The sequence below is a fragment of the Macaca mulatta genome, chromosome 20 (assembly GCF_049350105.2).
Source record: "Macaca mulatta isolate MMU2019108-1 chromosome 20, T2T-MMU8v2.0, whole genome shotgun sequence".
Classification (NCBI taxonomy): Eukaryota; Metazoa; Chordata; class Mammalia; order Primates; family Cercopithecidae; genus Macaca; species Macaca mulatta.
In genome coordinates this window covers 62,976,036-62,993,703 of record NC_133425.1, presented here as the reverse complement: position 1 = coordinate 62,993,703, position 17,668 = coordinate 62,976,036, and the positions used below count along the sequence as shown (strand labels likewise).

At 58.2% G+C, this 17,668-nt stretch overlaps 2 protein-coding genes across 3 annotated transcripts in view; one reads left to right on the top strand and one right to left on the bottom strand.

Moving 5' to 3' along the window:
* Positions 1 to 9,791, top strand: part of ATP6V0D1 (ATPase H+ transporting V0 subunit d1) — a 44,348-nt gene extending 34,557 nt beyond the window's left edge. For both annotated transcript variants that reach the window (XM_015126401.3, XM_077984413.1), the window contains 6 exons: positions 3,085 to 3,263; positions 4,623 to 4,702; positions 8,469 to 8,546; positions 8,673 to 8,849; positions 8,950 to 9,027; positions 9,131 to 9,791. In XM_015126401.3, coding sequence (XP_014981887.1) covers positions 3,085 to 3,263; positions 4,623 to 4,702; positions 8,469 to 8,546; positions 8,673 to 8,849; positions 8,950 to 9,027; positions 9,131 to 9,292 — 754 coding nt within the window. In that variant the 3' untranslated portion in view covers positions 9,293 to 9,791. The remainder of the gene's footprint in view (positions 1 to 3,084; positions 3,264 to 4,622; positions 4,703 to 8,468; positions 8,547 to 8,672; positions 8,850 to 8,949; positions 9,028 to 9,130) is intronic.
* A 783-nt stretch (positions 9,792 to 10,574) lies between these two features.
* Positions 10,575 to 17,402, bottom strand: HSD11B2 (hydroxysteroid 11-beta dehydrogenase 2). The gene is made up of 5 exons (XM_015126400.3): positions 16,932 to 17,402; positions 12,290 to 12,502; positions 11,989 to 12,174; positions 11,746 to 11,883; positions 10,575 to 11,544 (listed from the first exon to the last, which is right to left on the bottom strand). Exons 1-5 carry the CDS (start codon positions 17,194 to 17,196, stop codon positions 11,129 to 11,131), a joined length of 1,218 nt encoding a protein of 405 aa, XP_014981886.2. The 5' UTR covers positions 17,197 to 17,402; the 3' UTR covers positions 10,575 to 11,128.
* Between the last annotated feature and the right edge of the window lie 266 nt (positions 17,403 to 17,668).

The following is a 17,668-nucleotide window of genomic DNA, read 5'->3' as shown; positions in this document are numbered from 1 at the left end:
CAGCAGAGGGGCAGGGTTGGTTGGCTAGGGACTCTGAAGGCTTCTTGGAGGAAGTGGTTTCCTCAACTCCAAACTAAGAGGTCTGTGGACCCAAACTGAGTTTTGAAGGCACAGGGCAAGGGAGGGCCTCTGGGCAGAGGAATACAGATGGCCCCACCCCCACCCCACAAGGGCCTCTTTGGCCTGGCGGGCAGCCGGCCCTCCACTCCCCAGCTGTCTTCCCCTGGAGGGAGACACTGACCAGCTGGAACCTTATTCCCTCCTATTGAGGCCAAATGAGGGGAGGAATGGTGGAGTGGCTTTCTGGGGGCAGGGAGGCAGCTGCTTAGGCCAGGCAAGGAGGAAGAGGATTTCCCTGTCTGCCGAAGGCCTCAGCCTTGGGAGAAAGGCAGACTGCTGGGCCAGCCTCATCTCTGCCAGGCCTGTCCTGCCTCTCATCTCCTGAAAAAGAGGATTCTGCCCCTCACTGGGCAAGAGAGAAAAACAGGGCTGCAGCAGCAACAAGCTTATAGCCAGCCCGGGAAGGAAAGTGCTGGGCCTGGCACAGGATCACCCACGATTGGCCTGGCTTGGGTTTGAAGAGGGCCTTGAAGGGGCTGGGGTGGTGTGATTGTGAGTGGCCTTTACTAGGCTCAGCATTTCCCCCACATAAACAGATGCCCTGAGCGGGGGACACAAGGAGTGGGAGGTTGAAAAAGAGGAAACTGGCTGGTGGGGATCCCTCTGAGAAAATGAGACTAGGTGGGGTGTGTAGAGCCAGGCAGGGGGCCCTGGCCATGGGTGGAGGTGTGTGGACACTGGCCATGGGGGCAGGGAGCTCCTCTGCTTTGTGGTGTGATAGGGCCTGGTGCTGGCCTTCTCTGGGCCTTATCTGCTCTGACAGTGGGGCTGGTAATGCTAGTGGTTGTGGGATCACTTGGATAAGATGGGCCTTGGGTGTGTTTTTCTCCTTCTTCCCGTCCAAAAGGGAGTGAGATCATAAAAAAGCATCCTTCAGCTTGGGGGCAGGGGATTGGTGGCTGTCTCAGGGAGCACCAAGGCTACACTGGGGCTGGATGGGGTGCAGTTAGAGTATTGTGGGGTGGCGCATATGCAGCATGGGTTCTGGGGTATGTGAGATGTTGGAGGCCTCATAGGCAGGAGGCGTATGTGCTGTCCAGGGTAGAAAAGATGCAGGCTGGGGCTGCAGACCATGGCCCAAAGCTCTGGTGAGCTCTGAGGTCTCTTACTCTGTCAGCACTGTGGGGTTGGGGGCAGGAGGCTGTCCATTTGGGCCTCTTGGCTTGCAGCTGCAAGTGGGCCTTGCTTGAGGCTCTCAGTTATGGTTGGGAGTTAGGGGACTGTCTCTTCTCAGTGCACATCCTGTAGCTGACCCAGCCAGATTGGGGGCGGAGAGAGGGCAGTTGCCTGGCCCCAGGCCCAGGAGAGCAAAGGTCTTCGCAGGGCGCCAGGCTGGGTGGGAGCTGGGGGAGTGTAGAGCAAGCAGGGGGAGTGTAGAGCAAGCAGGGGGAGTAGGGGTCAGGCCAGGACAGGAGCTGGGGCCTTCTCCTCCTGCCGCCTTTCTGGAGGGCCCTGTGGGAGCTCCCCCAGTGGCCAGTGCTTTGAGCTGAGGCCTGGGCCCTGGGCTGCCACCTCCCCTCCTTTCTTCCTTCAGTATGGGGGAACTCACCTCCTACCAAGGTCCTCCCTGGACAGCCTGAGCACTGGTTGCACAAGGTCCTGTCACAGGGCAGGGGCCTAGGTCTGGCTCACTCAGAAGCTGGGACAAGACCCGTGCTCAGTGCCCAGCTCAGAACAGCAGCCTCCACCCCAACTTTTATCCTCCCATAGGTGCCTCACCCTGACCTTGGAGGAATTTCCCCTAGGCCTCATTTAGCTCCCTTGTACCCTGAGTTCATCTCTGGTGACAGACTGGAGGATAGTTGTGGCTACTGCAGCCTAACTGTGGCCTGGGGCTCTCTGCCCTTCACTGCATCCCCACACAGGTGACTACACAGAACTCTCTGCCCCAGCCCCTTTGTAGCTGGTTGTAGGCAGAGCCTTGTCCCTTGCCAAGTCTGAACTGGGCAGTCCCACCCCTCCCCAGCTCCACAGCCCCCTCTGCTGCCCATACACCCCACAGAGCTGGCCTTCTGCAGGGCAGAGTGATGAGAGCCTCGACCTGGGATCGACCTGACCCAGCCTCCTGTTCAGGTCTCTGGGTCTTATCCAGGCCATCCTGGGTGAATGCCCAGCCCTGGCCTCAGGCCCTAAAGGAAGAGGACAGCTCTCTATTCTGGCATGGGCTGTGCAGGTCTGCCTGACCTGGGCCTTTACTCCAGAGAACCCCCACTGGCTCCTTGCTGGCCTTCCCTGGAGAAGCTTCTCTCCACTCCACTCCTCAGCCTTTCCTCCCCTCGCCATCTCTGCCTCTTCCTCTTCTGTCCCCACTGGGGGACAGAGTGACCCTAACTGGATGGCGATTCCCCTGCTTACCCTGCTCATAGATCCCTAGTGCTCAAAACAAAGCCAGGGCCCTCCAGGCCCAGCCTCTGCCCCCCGCCTGCTGTAGCCCTGTGCTGCCGGCTGCTGCGCTTTTCTCTCCCTCTGCCAGTCCTGACCATGCCAGTTCCTCCAATGCATCCGTCACTCATTGAGTGCCTCCAGGCCTTTGCACATGCCGTTCCCTCTTCCCAGAACACGCTTTCTTCTCCCAGCCCTTTAATTTCCCAGGCTCTCACACTCTTCACCCCTGGGCTGAGCTGCATGTCTCACCTTCTGTGCCCAGTTCCCGTGTCCTGTTAGAACACTGTTCATGCTGTGGGGTAGTTAACTTGTGTCCCAATCCCTCACAGGGCATGAATCCCCTACCCCGCCAAAGGCGGGGGCTGTGTCTGTCCTAGGCCTCTGGCAGTGGGGTTGGTCAGGAGCTTGAGAGGAACATGGGGAGGGAGAGGAGACATTGGTGCTTATCTGCATCACCCATGAGTCAGCACACATTGTTAAGGGATGATGACCTGTGCAGGGGGGCAAGGGCATGGTGCTATGCCAGGACTTCCCAGCCCCTACCCTGATGGGCTCCTTGCTATTGCCTGCCTCCTATAGTTACAGTTACATGATCGACAACGTGATCCTGCTCATCACGGGCACGCTGCACCAGCGCTCCATTGCTGAGCTTGTACCCAAGTGCCACCCACTAGGCAGCTTCGAGCAGATGGAGGCCGTGAACATTGCTCAGACACCTGCTGAGCTCTACAATGCCATTCTGGTGGACACGCCTCTCGGTGAGCTGCTGTGTTGGTCATGGGAGGTGGGCAGTGGTGTCAGCATCAGCACATCAGGGTGGGATTTGTGGACCTGCTGGGGGATGACCCTGAGCCAGAAAGTGAGACCTGCACACTGCTGCTTACCTTTGTTGCCCTTCAACTTCCTCCTCCCATTCTCTCCTCACTTCACCCCCTTCTGCTCCTGTCCTGTTGGTTTTGCTGGGCCAGGCAGGCTCCCCCAGGGTCTGACTGGGACTGTCTCACTTTGTGAAGCAGTCTGATTTCCCAGAGTGCAGAGGAGGGCTGAGCTCATGGAGAAGTGAGAGAGAGGCCCAGGTCCCTTGGAGTCCTGGGAGCTCCTATAGACTATGGAGCTTCTGCGAGCTGGAACGTGAGCAGAGCCAGAGTGGCTGGCTGGCTGTGAGGCAGAGGAGCGAAGCAAACATTGTCACTTCCCTCCACTGAGCAGGTCCCCTGGGTCAGGTCAGACAGTGTCCAGCAGGATGCAAGGTCCGTGTCAGAAGCCAGGGAAGGGGAATTAAGAGCTTCCTGCAGAGCCCTGCTTAGGCAGTGCTAGTTCCTGCCTGCTTAGGAGGCTGAGGAGAAGGCACTAAGTGTCCTCATAGCCAGAGTCCTGGGCCTGGGGTACCACTTCCAAGAAGCCACCAGGGTTGAACCACAGGCCTCTAAGCTGCACTAGGTTCTGAGCTGAGAGGCCTGAGCCCTACCTGCTGACCTTGTCTGCCATAGGCTCTCCCAGCAACTCTGAGCTGGTTCTGGGCTGTTTGTGGCTTCTTCAGTTTCTCCGTCTTTAAAGAAGAGATAGATGAGTGAGTCTGTAGGCCCTCTTGGGGGATGAGGGTGCTGTATCCTGCTCTGGCCTCTCTTTCCAACCCCACAGTGGCCTCCTGGGTCACTGGTCTGTGCCTACCCTGCTGTTGGACTTGTCCTAAGGAGGAGGCTGGTTTTCCAAATGTGGGCGCCAGGCCTTCCTAGGGGGTGTAAAGAAGTAGGCGTTAGGCCCCGAATCCACAGCTGCCTCTCCAGAAGGAAGGATGTCATGGCCTCTTATGCAAGCCTGTCTTTGGCATGGTCTGAGCTTGGGTCTGCCCCAGCGGTGATTAGATCATGTTATGGCTAGCTGCCTCCTTTATAAATCAATTTTAGGAGCAAGGAGGCAGGAGAAGCTCAGGTCAGTATACATGGCCCAGAGCATTGCTTCTGCCACTTCCAAGGCAATAGCCCAGGCTGGGGACCCCTCAGTACCCAGTCCTGTGGGCCTTGTGGCACAGGTACTCTGTGCCATGTAGGGCAGTTGAACATCAAGATTCTGGCCTAGACCACCTGCCCACCCCTCAAACCACGTTTCCTCCCCAGCGGCTTTTTTCCAGGACTGCATTTCAGAGCAGGACCTTGACGAGATGAACATTGAGATCATCCGCAACACCCTCTACAAGGTAATGCCCCGCACAAGCCATGGGCGATTGGCCTGTCGGTGGGTGGGGCTGTGGGAAGTGGTAGGGCGGTGATTTATGTGAGGTGCTGGGACAGGATGCAGCTATGCCAGGCTCCTATCCCAGGGGCTTATCTGGCTCCCATGCTGGGCACAAGGCTGTGTGGAACAGGTTCTCTATCCCATAGTGCCTGTGGCGGGCTCAGATAAAATCAGCAGGAGTGACTGGTGCTCCACCGCTGGCCTGTTACAGCTGGCTCCTGGACAGCCGCTCCCCTAGCATCCAGGAGGGTTATGGGCTACCACCCAGGCCGTAAACCCTGGAACCACCCTACCTAAGCTATTGCCAGCAAGGACAGGCACTTGAGCAAAGGCAACAGTGTGCTCAGTTATGGTGGGGGGAGGGACCTGGCGAGGCATAGCCAGGTCCTCATGTCCCTCATAGGTTCCCAAGCTTGGAGTCAGTGCCGTTTCCCACTGTCCTCATCCCCTGCCCACCTCTTGCCTCCCACCAGGCTGTAGCATAGACTGGGCAACCCCTAGAGATAGAAGGTGGGCTCAGGATTTCTGGGTCAGCGCTACCCTGGCCCAAAGAGATTAAAGAGCCAGGGGACCGGAGAGGAGAGGAAGGTTTAAAAATTAAAAAAAATAAAAGCCCGAGACCAGTTAGGTTAGGGGTGTTTGGGATAGACTATGCTGTGGCTGCAGTGAGGCAGTGAGCTATACATAGCGCCAGGACCCCAGACGGGCTATAGTCAGGAACATGGATCTGTGGTGGGCAGGCCCCAAAGCGGGGCTGAGGATGACCCCGGCCAAGGGACCTGCTGACCTCACCTGTCTATTGGGTGAAAGTCCTCTCCTGACCTGGTTGGAGCGAGCTGGCTGACATTCGGCTGCAGCCTGAGCCCAGGCCCGCCAATCTCCCTGCAGGGGCCTGGGCCAGAGCACATTGTAGGTCTGGTGATAGGGGAAGGGCCTGCCTGGAGGTTGCAGTGGTGTCGGCAAGGGACCAACACGTGCAGAAGGAAAGCATGGAGCATGCGCCAAGTTGCAGGCAGTTTGCTGTGGAAGGACACATTCCAGATGGACAGGGGAGAAGTCTAGAAGAAGAGGCAGGCATGGGATCAAGTTACCCAGGGCTTTGAATGTAAGGCCAGAAGTTTGAACATAGTCCCGTGGGCAGGGTCAGCCAGTGGAGGTTTCCAACAGAGCAGAGTCTTCTCAGAAAGCCCCTTCTAGCCACAACGTGGAGAGCAGATTAGAAGGCCTGAGACCAGAGGTGGGAAGGTCGTCAGCTTCTTTAATCCTTTGGACTGCACTAGGAACTGGGAAGGTGTCATTATCCCCATGTGAAAATGGGGAAACTGAAGGCTCAGAGAAGTAGGGTGGGTTGCCTAAAACCACATAATAAGTCACTGGCAGTGCCAGGGATCACACCTGGCTCAGCTTGTTTGCAAAAGTGAGTGCTCTCACCCACTCCACTAATAGGGCACAGGCCAGCCAGTTAGCTGAGAGGAGAGAGAACATACGTGTCTCTGTGTGTGTGTGTGTGTGTGTGTGTGTGTGTGTGTACGCACGCGCCTAGCTGGCCTGTTGCCGGGTTCCCTGCCCTGAGACAGGGTGAGGGGTGCGGCTGTCCACCAGCCTCACCCATGCCCTCACCGGGCCTGACTGGTTCTAGCTGGAGTTGCTGGCGAGGGCTACCCAGGCACCAGCTCGTAAACATGGACCCAATGCTGTGGGCCTTGTGCCAGGACTGCCAGCCTGTCAGGCAATGTCCCAGCCCGATGACCACAGATGGGAGATTAGGTGGACCCTCAGCCACCCGGCGGGTGGGAACAGTAGGCAGCTGGTGCAGCAGCCGTGGACTGGCAGACTCCAGGGGACAGGGTGGGGGTGGGAAGGTGACCTTGGTACTGGGGTTGCTGGGATCTTGCCAGTTTCTTTAGCTGCCCTAGCCTCCAGAGAAGAGTCCCACCAGCCTCCCTGACCCTGGGATCAGCCTCTCCTGGGATTGGTACAGATTGGCTAAGCAATTGGGTAGGTAGCAGGGCATGGAGCCCAAGACCTGGTTAGTTGTTCCCCCACAAATAGGAAGTGCAGGCCCCACTGGGGCAGGCTGTGGGATTTTTTACATATCCAGCTTGGCTGGCCACAGGGAAGGAGGTGACTGTGGGGACAGGCCCCTAGAGGGACTGTGAAAGGTACCACCAAACCATGGGAGGGGTTGGCAGCTATCTCTGCCACCCAGGCCCTCTGATCCCTGAGATCCTCTGTGCTGGGGTCAACCCTCTCTTCCAGGCTTCTTACTCCCTGACCTGTCCTAGATTTTTGTTTCCCGTGATCCCAGAGGTCACTCTCAGGCCTTCCCCTGAGTCGAGCTTGCCCAGCATTGCTCGCCAGGGCAGACCTGGGCTCACAGACTCCTGGGTCTCATCTCATCTCTCTTGGAGCACCACCCAGCAAAGCCTGTGAGCCCAAACTGGCTGATAGTTGGTGGAAAGGTCTCCACACCTTGGAGTTTAGACCTCAGTATGAAAAGCTTTCCATGCCATCCAGCCCTTGCCTGCAACCTGGAAGAATAATCTCTAGCCTGTGGAGCCAGAGTCTCTGAGCCCATGCCAGCAGATGGGACTAGGGAAGCCTAAGTGGAGGCTGGCCATTACAAGGGAGCTCCCCATGGGGCCCGTAAGATCATCCACCTTCCTTGGCATGGAGAGGTGTTGGGAGGAAGCATGGCTGCTCTTGTGAGTGAGTGTTGGGAGGGACCTGGGGCCTGGGCTGACCTCTTCTTTCCTCATGCCCAGCAGATCCAATTTGCCTGGGCAGGGAGTGCTTGTTCCCGCCGGCAGCCCATGTGCCTGCCATTGTACTGTGCCCAGCTGACGTCCGTGTAGGCAATAACCATCCCTCAGCAGGAACTGGCCTGACAATTTTGTTCTTGCTGTGTGATGCTGAGGGACTGCCTGGAGGATGGGAGGAGGAGGTGTTCTGTAAGGGAGGGTGGCAGAGAGGGCCGGGTCACTCAGTCCCTGCCATCCCTGTGGACTCTCAGGTGTGGCCTTCCTCACCAGCCCACGGACACCTGTTTTGTTTTCTTTTCTTTTCTTTTCTGAGACGGAGTCTCTTTCTGTCGCCCAGGCTGGAGTGCAGTGGCATGATCTCAGCTCACTGCAACCTCTGCCTCTCGGGTTCAAGCAATTCTCTGCCTCAGTCTGCCGAGTAGCTGGGATTACAGGCGCCCGCCACCATGCCTGGCTAGTTTTTTTAATATTTTTAGTAGAGACAGGGTTTCACCATCTTGACCAGGCTGGTCTTGAACTCTTGATCTTGTGATCCACCCACCTTGGCCTCCCAAAGTGCTGGGATTACAGGCGTGAGCCACCACATCCAGCCACACCTGGTTTTCAGAAGCTGAGGAAGGGGAGGTTTGGAAAGATTTGGGGAAAAGGAAGGCAGAGCAGCAGGGGGAAGTCAGAGGACCCCTGCGAGCCCAGCCTTCTGTGAGATGAGGGGGTGAGGGGGACTGTAGGCTGAAGCAGACAGTCCAGTGGGCCCTGCCCTGGCACTCCTGCATGGAAGGCTATGGGCAGCTGCCACTTGGCTGATTCACAGAAGTGTTTGGCTTTGCTGTAAGGGCTGCCCTGGCCCATCCATAGGTGTGCTTGTACCCACCTTGAAAGGGGCTAGGGAGGGGAGGAGGGAGCTATGAGGGCTTGGCCCTCCAGAGCCTCCTTGCCTGTGCTGAGCAAGCTGCATGCTCTGCACAGGCATACCTGGAGTCCTTCTACAAGTTCTGCACCCTACTGGGCGGGACTACGGCCGATGCCATGTGCCCCATCCTAGAGGTGAGTGCCTGCCCGCCCTCCTGCCTGCTGGTGCCCGCTAGCCCTGGCCTGGGGAGGCTCTGCCAACTGACTGGCTACTGCCTTCTTCTTCCTCCCTCTCTCCTTACCTGTGCACTGGCTCCACAGTTTGAAGCAGACCGCCGCGCCTTCATCATCACCATCAATTCTTTCGGCACAGAGCTGTCCAAAGAGGACCGTGCCAAGCTCTTTCCACACTGTGGGCGGCTCTACCCTGAGGGCCTGGCGCAGCTGGCTCGGGCTGATGACTATGAGCAGGTCAAGAACGTGGCCGATTACTACCCGGTGAGTGCCCCAGCTGGCAGGACAGCGGGTGGGCGTGTTGTCACCAAGCACACCCACCCAGAACCCTCATGCTCATGCTTTCCCCCACCCCCCTGGCCAGGAGTACAAGCTGCTCTTCGAGGGTGCAGGTAGCAACCCTGGAGACAAGACGCTGGAGGACCGATTCTTTGAGCATGAGGTGAGTCTGTGGGGTCTGCTTGTCAGAGGGAGGCCAACCTGGTGGTTTAGACCTGACTCTGTGGCCATGGCCACCTGGATACCACATCTTCCTGTGTCCACAGGTAAAGCTGAACAAGTTGGCCTTCCTGAACCAGTTCCACTTTGGTGTCTTCTATGCCTTTGTGAAGCTCAAGGAGCAGGAGTGTCGCAACATCGTGTGGATCGCTGAATGTATCGCCCAGCGCCACCGCGCCAAAATCGACAACTACATCCCTATCTTCTAGCGTCCTGGCCCGAGGCTCTCAATTGCACTGTGTGTGTGTGTGTGTGTGTGTGCGCGTGTGTGTGTGTGTGTGGTCTGTGACAAGCCTGTGGCTCACCTGCCTGCCCGGGGTGTAGTACACTGTCCTAGCGGCTGCCCAGTTCTCCTGACCCTCTTAGAGACTGTTCTTAGGCCTGAAAAGGGGCTGGGCACCCCTCACCAAGGATGGACCAAGACCCCCTCCAGAGCAAGGAGGCCCCCTCAGCCCTGTGTTTACAGCCGCTGATGTGTCTAAGAAGCATGTGGTCACTTTCATGTTCCTCCCTAACTCCCTAACCTGAGAACCCTGGGGGCTGGGGGCAGTTCGAGCCTCCTCTCCCTTCTGTGAGTCACTCCCAGAGCCGTGGCCCATGGGAAGGATAGAGTGTGTGTGTCCTTGGGGCCTGGGGGGATGTTGCTTGTCAGCTCCCTCCCTCAGCCCTGCCCCTCTGAGACAATAAAACTGCCCTCTCTAAGCCCAACTGTCTGCTGTCTCCTTTAGACCCTAGTACCTCTCCATGACCCCTAACTTCCCTTGTGACCCCACCTTGCTAAGCAACCCTGCCTAAGCCTCCACTTCCCTCCCTCAGTCAGCAGCCCAGATTCTTCAGGGTTGGGGAGTTCCAGGAAAATAGCTCCTTCTTCTGCTGGAGGCTCAGATGCATACAGGCCTGGGAAGCTAGGTGTTGGCCCTGGAGGCCCCTGGCCTTTCCAGTTGCTTCAAGCAATTGGGATCAGGGTCATTACCCCTATTTCTTTTTTTTTTTTTTTTTTTTTTTTGAGACGGAGTCTCGCTCTGTCGCCCAGGCTGGAGTGCAGTAGCCGCATCTCAGCTCACTGCAAGCTCCGCCTCCCGGGTCTACGCCATTCTCCTGCCTCAGCCTCCCGAGTAGCTGGGACTACAGGCGCCCGCCACCTCACCCGGCTAGTTTTTTGTATTTTTTAGTAGAGACGGAGTTTCACCGTATTAGCCAGGCCGGTCTCGATCTCCTGACCTTGTGATCCGCCCGTCTCGGCCTCCCAAAGTGCTGGGATTACAGGCTTGAGCCACCGCGCCCGGCCACCCCTATTTCACTATGAGGAAACCCATGGTCTTAAATGATTTGCCCCAGGTCAGTGGAGGAGGGGGAGGTGTGAATCACAGAGTCTACCAGGGGAGTCCCCAGCCTCCATGCTGAGCCCCAGGAGTTGCCACCCTGTCACACGGCCACATTATGTCACTCAGCCAGCCAGCCAGCCACCCCCTCCAAACAGCACCTGCCGCATTTTAGAAGAAATAAAAATTTGTCTTTATTTAACATGTGGCAATTGGGAAGTACAGTACAACCTTCCCTGTGGCTTGGGGGCGTGTAGTTGGGGCCCTAATTCTTGAGCCAGTCAAGAGACACTTGGGATTTAACCCTCAATTGCAGCACTGAGGCACTGGTGCTGAGAAACAATCCTGAGGGGGACCCCAACCCACCCAGTCACTCCTTAGTTTGCAGAGGCACCATCTGCAGAGTCCTGTGAAAGACTGCAGTGAGGTCTTTCACGAGACTCCCCATCCAGCAGAGTTCTCCAAGCTTCAGGATAGAGTGTTGTGCCAGGAGGGTCTGTTTGGGCTCATGAAGCAGTGGAGAGGCGCAGAGGCACACTGGGAAACCTTGGCCTCACCGGGCCTGGATTGGGCATCGGCAGTGGGCATGAAGTGGGGGCAGGATCCTTTAGGCTAGGGTCCAGGACAGACTTGGGGGATGGTAATGCTGGGGGTTTTCGGGGAGGAACCAAGGGCTCACAGAGCCTTCTGTGCTGCATTGGCTGGGCCATAGGTGCACAGGGCTCACCGAGCCACTGCTGGGGAAGGGCCGAGGCTCAGGTTTGGGTCCTGGGCTGCGTCCTGTGGTGGGGTAGCGCCAGGCTGGCCAGGCTGCAGTGCTCGAGGCAGACGGTGACTGATGAAGAAGGCCTGCAGGAAGCGGCGCCGCAGGCCCTCAGGCAGGTAGTAGTGGATGAAGTACATGAGCCCTAGGCCCTGGCCGGGGTAATAGCGGCGGCGGGGCCGAGCTGCCAGCAGCGCATCTGTGATGGCATCTACAACTGGGCTGAGGTCGGACATGGCCAGGCGTAGCGAGCGCAGGAACTGCCCATGCAAGTGTTCGATGTAGTCCTTGCCATAGGCCTGCAGCAGCTCTTGAGGCAGGTTGGCCAGCAGCAATTGCTTGCGCTTTTCCCACTGACCCACGTTTCTCACTGACTCTGGGGAAGGAGTGGCAAGGTCAGAGCGGGCTCAGCTAGGGGAGCCAAAGTCAATTAGGACTATTTAACCTGCGCCAGGTCTCCAGCCAAAACCACACCCCCAACCAAAACCACAACCGTTCATCAAAGTTGACCTGCCCCCATAAGACCATTCCCAGCCCCACTCCCCACCCCCACCCCACCCCCAGCCCTGATTCCCACCTGTCTTGAAGCAGCCAGGCTGGATGATGCTGACCTTGACCCCCCAGGGAAGGAGTTCACAGCTGAATGTGTCCATAAGTAGCGCCACAGCCGCCTTGGAGGTTCCATAGGCCCCCAAGCATGGATATGGCATGTCCCCTGTGGATGGATTGGGAGTGGGGCAGCTCAGCTTTGGCAAGGGGCTCCCTAAGCCCTCCCTCACCCCAGGGGGCTCCTTTTTGCTCCAGTGGGGCAGGCACTCACCCGCTGGGCTGCCCACAGTCACGATGCGGCCCCTTGAGCTGCGCAGCAGGGGCAGGAGGCCCTTGGTCAGCTCGAGTGCGCCAAAGAAATTCACCTCCATGCAGCTACGGAAAGTGGCCACTGGAGACAGCTCCGCATCAGCAACTACTTCATTGTGGCCTGCGTTGTTGACCAGGCCCCACAGGCCTGAGGTCACAGAGCAGAGGAGGAAGCCTCAGGTCAGCCCAGCAGCAAACTTCCAGTCCCCGTGTCCTTCCCACTGCCCTGCCATGCCCTTGCCTGGTGGACACTTGCCACTGACCAGTGCTGGTGGTGTGGGCCTTGGTGAACTCTAGCACGCGGCTAATGTCTCCTGGTTTGGTCAGGTCCAGCTGCAGCAGCCTTAGGCGAGGGGAGCAGCAGGTACGCAGCTCGATGGCACCGGGGCTGTTCAACTCCAATACGGTGGCCAGCACCGTGAAGCCCATGGAGTCCAGTTTCTTGGCCGTCTCCTTGCCAAAACCAGAGTCACAGCCTGGCCAGGGCAGGGCAGTCAGTGAACTTCCACTGTGGCCCAGCCTAGCCTGAGACAACCCCACAATCACCAGGGTCTGGATGGGATCCAGGCCCCTGCAAACCCAAGCCACCAGCAATCAACGACCCTAACTCCTTCCCTAGGCCCATCTCTGGCAGGCTTTGCCCCTCTAGCTGAGCCCTGGGCCCTAACTCTGTGACAGCTGTCATCTGTCTGACTCCCCATGGCTGCCCTACCAATGTGGCTTACAGAAGAGGAAACTAAGGCCTAGTAATGCTAAGTTGCTTCCCAAATCCACATAGGTCAGGTCTGGGACAGTCCCAGGCCCCAGTGTAGTTCTGCTTTCTTGATTTCAGGTCACAGCTCACAGGCACAGGCATAGTATTAGTACGGAGCCTCCCTTTCTTTTTCTTTTCTTTTCTTTTTTTTTCTTTTTCTTTTCTTTTCTTTTTTTTTTTTTGAGACAGGGTCTCGCTCTGTTGCCCAGGCTGGAGTGCAGTGGTATGATCTTGGCTCACTGCAACCTCCCCTCCTGGGCCCAAGCATTCCTTCCTCCTCAGTCTCCTGAGTAGCTGGGACTACAGGCCTGTGTCACCACGCCTGGCTGGTTTTTTCTTTCTTTTTTTTTTTTGAGACAGAGTCTCGCTCTGTTGCCCAGGTTGGAGTGCAGTGGCATGATCTCAGCTCACTGAAACCTCCGCCTCCTGAGTTCAAGCAATTCTCCTGCCTCAGCCTCCTGAGTAGCTGGGATTACAGGTGTGCGTCACCATGGGCCTGGCTAATTTTTGTACTTCTAGGAGAGCTGGGGTTTCACCATGTTGGTCAGGCTGGTCTCTAACTCTTTTTTTTTTTTTTTTTTTTGAGGCGGAGTCTCGCTCTGTCGCCCAGGCTGGAGTGCAGTGGCGCTATCTCGGCTCACTGCAAGCTCCGCCTCCCGGGTTCCCGCCATTCTCCTGCCTCAGCCTCCCGAGTAGCTGGGACTACAGGCGCCGCCACCACGCCCGGCTATTTTTTTTGTATTTTTAGTGGAGACGGGGTTTCATTGTGTTAGCCAGGATGGTCTCGATCTCCTGACCTCGTGATCCGCCCGTCTCGGCCTCCCAAAGTGCTGGGATTACAGGCTTGAGCCACCGCGCCCGGCCGGTCTCTAACTCTTGACCTCATGATCTGCCTGCCTCGGCCTCCCAAAGTGCTGGGATTACAGGTGTGAGCCACTGCGCCCAGCCTGCCTGGCTGGTTTTTAATTTTTTTTTGCAGAGACGGGAGTCTCACTATGTTGCCCAAGCTGGTTTTGAACTCCTGGGCTCAAGTGATCCTCCCACCTTGGCCTCTCAAAGTGCTGGGATTGAAGATGTGAGCCACCACATCCGGCTTCTCTTCCTTTCTGACTGCCTAGGCCTCTCCTCCCTTAATCTGGACTCTGAAGCAGCCTCTTCTCTACTCCTGTCCCTTCCTGCCCTCTTGAAGCCCTTCTCTACCTAAGCAGCTGAAGGGATCTTTCCAAAAATGACAATATCCCTCTGTGCTGCAAACCTTTCCAAGGCTGCCGCAGTCAGAATGAAGCCCAAGCTCCCTGGCTTAGGCCCTGTATAACATGAGCCCCACCTCCCTTCCCAGCCTTAACACGCTCGACTATTTTTTCAGGCTGGAGGCAAGCTGGAGGCAAGCTGGAGGCCCATCCCCACTTCACCCAGACCCTTGGATTTCCAATCAGTGGCAACACGGGTGTTTTCTGAGCCCCAGAGTACTTGCCTCCAGGACAGGGACCATGCTAGATGAAGAAGAGAACAGACCTACATTTGAATCCCTTCCCACACCCACCAAGTGTGACCAAGGTTAGTTACCACTCTTGGAGGCTTAATTTCTGTCTTTGGTATGCAGAGAGAAGAACCACCAGGCAGAGCCAATGTAGGGGTCCATAGTACTGATAAGCCCCTGCCTCCTTGATTGTTCCCATGCTGATCCTGGCTCCATGGGCAGCCAGTGAGGGAAGGGGAAAAGCCAGTGAGTGGGGAGGCTTTCTGTTCTGCTCCTGCCCCCACCCCTGGCCCTCAACCCTGCCCCCCAACCCCCATTTTCTGGAATAGAAGCTGCAAAGCAGCTCTGCTTCCCTACTCCTGGACTGCTCAGTACGGTCTCCCCATCTCAGCTCCACTCCCTCTACTGAAAACAGCACTGGGCAGGGGGCTTCGAGCTCCTGCTGAGGAGAGGTACTCCCCCAGGCAAGTCTGCCTTGGAGAGGGAGGCAAGCATGTGTGTGTGCGTGTGTGTGTACACACACATGCATACGTGCACTTGCCCGGGTCCCTCTCAGAGCAGACAGGTCCTCCCAAGGGAAACAGACCTCCCAATTCTGACTTGAGCTGACCACAGGCCTCAGGTCTGTGGTCCCAAGTCACCCACATCTTGCACACCCTCTTGCTCATGTGCACACCCTCAGATACCTGTCTATCCAACCTGGCTGGATGTTTTCAAAATGGGCTCAATCCCTACCACCCATTGGTGCACATGCGTGCACACAGGCACCTGACCCTCAGCCCAAACCCTGATTCCACAGCTGAGCTCCAGGAGTGGCCTCGGCAAGTGGTTCTCTGGGCATTCTTAGGAGGGGGAGGGGGAGTGGCAGCTCTACCGGGCCCAAGACACAGTGTTCTTGGCAGGTGGGGCCGAACCTGGTTACCTACTTGTCTTCCAGCTGGGTGTTGAGAGACAACCCCCAAGTGTGAGGGCCCTGGGAAACCTGGAGGCTTCCTGATGCTTGTACAGGGCAGGTTGGGTAGTCCTCTCTCCCCCAACCCCAGCTTCGCCACCAGAGATCTGGTGAGCCCAAGTTAGAGAAAGCATCCCTCCTCTTACCTCTCTCTCAGGCTCAAAGCCAGAAGAAACAGCAGCAGCACAAAGGCCTGAGGTGAGACCTCAGGAAAGACCATCCAGCTAGGCCACTAGTACCTGCAGATGGCCTGGGTCCTGTTGAGGTGGCTCACAAATAAAGAAAGCAGGAAGGGATCTGCCCTGTCCCCAGAGGCAGAGCCCACAACCTAGCCCCTACTTCATACCAGGGGTGTCTGTTGACTTTCCTTCCTCAAACCCCTGAAATTGGGGTCCGCTGAGGCTTCACACTGCTCCTGGAACCTGGGTCTCTCCTGTCCAGCCCGAACGCTTCCCCATCTCTACCATCTTTGCTGGAGTGTGTGGCCCTTGTGCCTCCTTCCCCCCTACTCTGCCTCAGCAGTCTGACTTCTTACCTGATTCAAGGCCGGTCCCAAGGAAACCACCTCACATCCTCTTCTCCCCACCCCCACAGCCAGACTGGCTGTCCCCTGCAGAGGCCATGTGTACTCCTGCCTTAAGCCTTTGTCCCACATCCTTTCTCTGATCTGAGATCCCTTTCATACTCCACTTATCTCCACTCATCCTCCAGGGCCCCACTCAAGGATTTCCTCCTCCGGAAAATTCTCCCAGCTCCATCTGATCACACAGGGCGCCTAGTAGACCCAGGTCTCTGAGAAGCCAGGTTGCTGGCTGCCCCAGCCCAGGCGCAATGCAAGGACAAAGCCTAGAGCACCTGTCCAAACCCATGGGTGTTGGGGGAGACACCAGGCTGCCCCTCCCCCATGCAATGGAGTCAGTGCCCCCTGGCCTTTCTCCCCCTCCCCACTTCCGGCCGGGCCTGCAGCCCCCGCTTCCCCTTCCCTCCCTCTGGTGACAGATTTATTCCCTGCTTCAGACAAAGGAGCTCAGCTATACCGTCAGAGGCACCTGAGCCCAGCTCTCCAAGAGCTCCTTCCTGGGCACAGAGGACCAGGAGGGCTTGGGGGTGGGGTGCTGGGTGCAGGCTCCGAACTACTGCCTCAGCAGTTTGGCAGTGGATGGCTACACAGAAAGACAGCTGAATGTCCAGCTGCCCCTCATGGTGACCTCAAGCTTTTCTGAACTCCAAGGATCCCAGCCAGTGGGGGTTGGGTCGGGTGGGGAAGTTCCCCATCTAAGCTCTTCCCTCTGGCCCCAGGAATGGGAGATGGGGTGTCTCAGGTGGGGATGTCAGGCAGCGTTCAAGGGGTAACGATCCTCCCTTCTCAAAGCCTCCGAAGTCCCCTGAAACTGCTCTCTTGGGGAAGGGAATGGCATAAACTCTCAAACTCCAGGAGGCTCCCTCTTCTCAGCCACCAGTCAGTTTCCTTCTTGAACCTGCCCACTCCCTGTCTCACTTTCCCTCCAACACTCCCTGCAGCAGCAGGTAGTGAACCCGGGCTTGGGGAGGTGCCCGGCGCTCCCTACTTGGCTCGCTCCCTGCACCCCGGGGAGGAGAACTCTCCCACTCTTGCGCTGGGGAGCCCGCCTTGGCCGTGCCCATGAGGAGTCAGTCCTGTGAGTGTCTAGTCCCGCCCTCGAGCCTTGAGTCCCCGCGCTCCGCGACCCGCGCACTCACCGGTGATGAGCACCGCGCGAGTGGCCACCGGCAGGCGCTGCGGGCGCGCCAGGCGGGACAACGCGATCCAGCCGGCGGCGGCCAGCACGGCGAGTGCGGCCGGCGGGGGCAGCAGGCGCTGGCACAGCCAGTCGAGCGCGGCCAGCAGCGCCAGCGCCGCCAGCAGCGGGCGGCCCAGACGCAGGTCTGAGCGCAGCAGCTGCAGCAGCGCGCGGGCAGCCACGAGCAGCCAGGCGCCGCCCGACGGCCAAGGCCAGCGCTCCATGGCGGCCCAGCGGGCTGGGGCGGGGCGGGGCGGGGGCCGGGCCGGGGATCGGGGAGAAAGAGTCTGGGCCCGGGCGCGGAGTGCGGGGGAACACCGGCCTCAGGCGCGGGAGGGACACAGGCTTCCTCTGCTCGCCCTCGGGCCGAGCTTATAAAGAGCCCCGGGGGCGGGGGAGAGGGCGGGGAGCGGGCGGGGAGGGGGCGGGGCTTTCCTCCACTTCTCTCCCGGCACCCCCTGCAGGGCAGGTGCCCCCCCCCCCGCCCCGCCCCGCCCCGCCCCCTCGACCAGATTCGATTTGGAAAAAGCCGGAACAAAGTCCCAAAGTTGCTGCGCTAGAGGAGCCGTCTGGCTGCAGCACCCATGCGCCCGGGGCTGGCAAGCCGCCGCGCTCAGGTGAGCACATGCCACTCACGCTTGTTCGGGACACCTGAGGACACGCACAACCGGCATCCCGGTGCCCTTTGCTGATCGC

Excerpts from the sequence above, each read along its gene's own strand:
- HSD11B2 (XM_015126400.3), bottom strand. The coding sequence starts at position 17,196 with ATGGAGCGCTGGCCTTGGCCGTCGGGCGGCGCCTGGCTGCTCGTGGCT. Across the intron at positions 12,175-12,289 it reads GGCCCACACCACCAGCACTG|GCCTGTGGGGCCTGGTCAAC; the intron begins GTCAGTGGCAAG and ends CTGTGACCTCAG. Across the intron at positions 11,545-11,745 it reads GCCTGGCTGCTTCAAGACAG|AGTCAGTGAGAAACGTGGGT; the intron begins GTGGGAATCAGG and ends CTCCTTCCCCAG.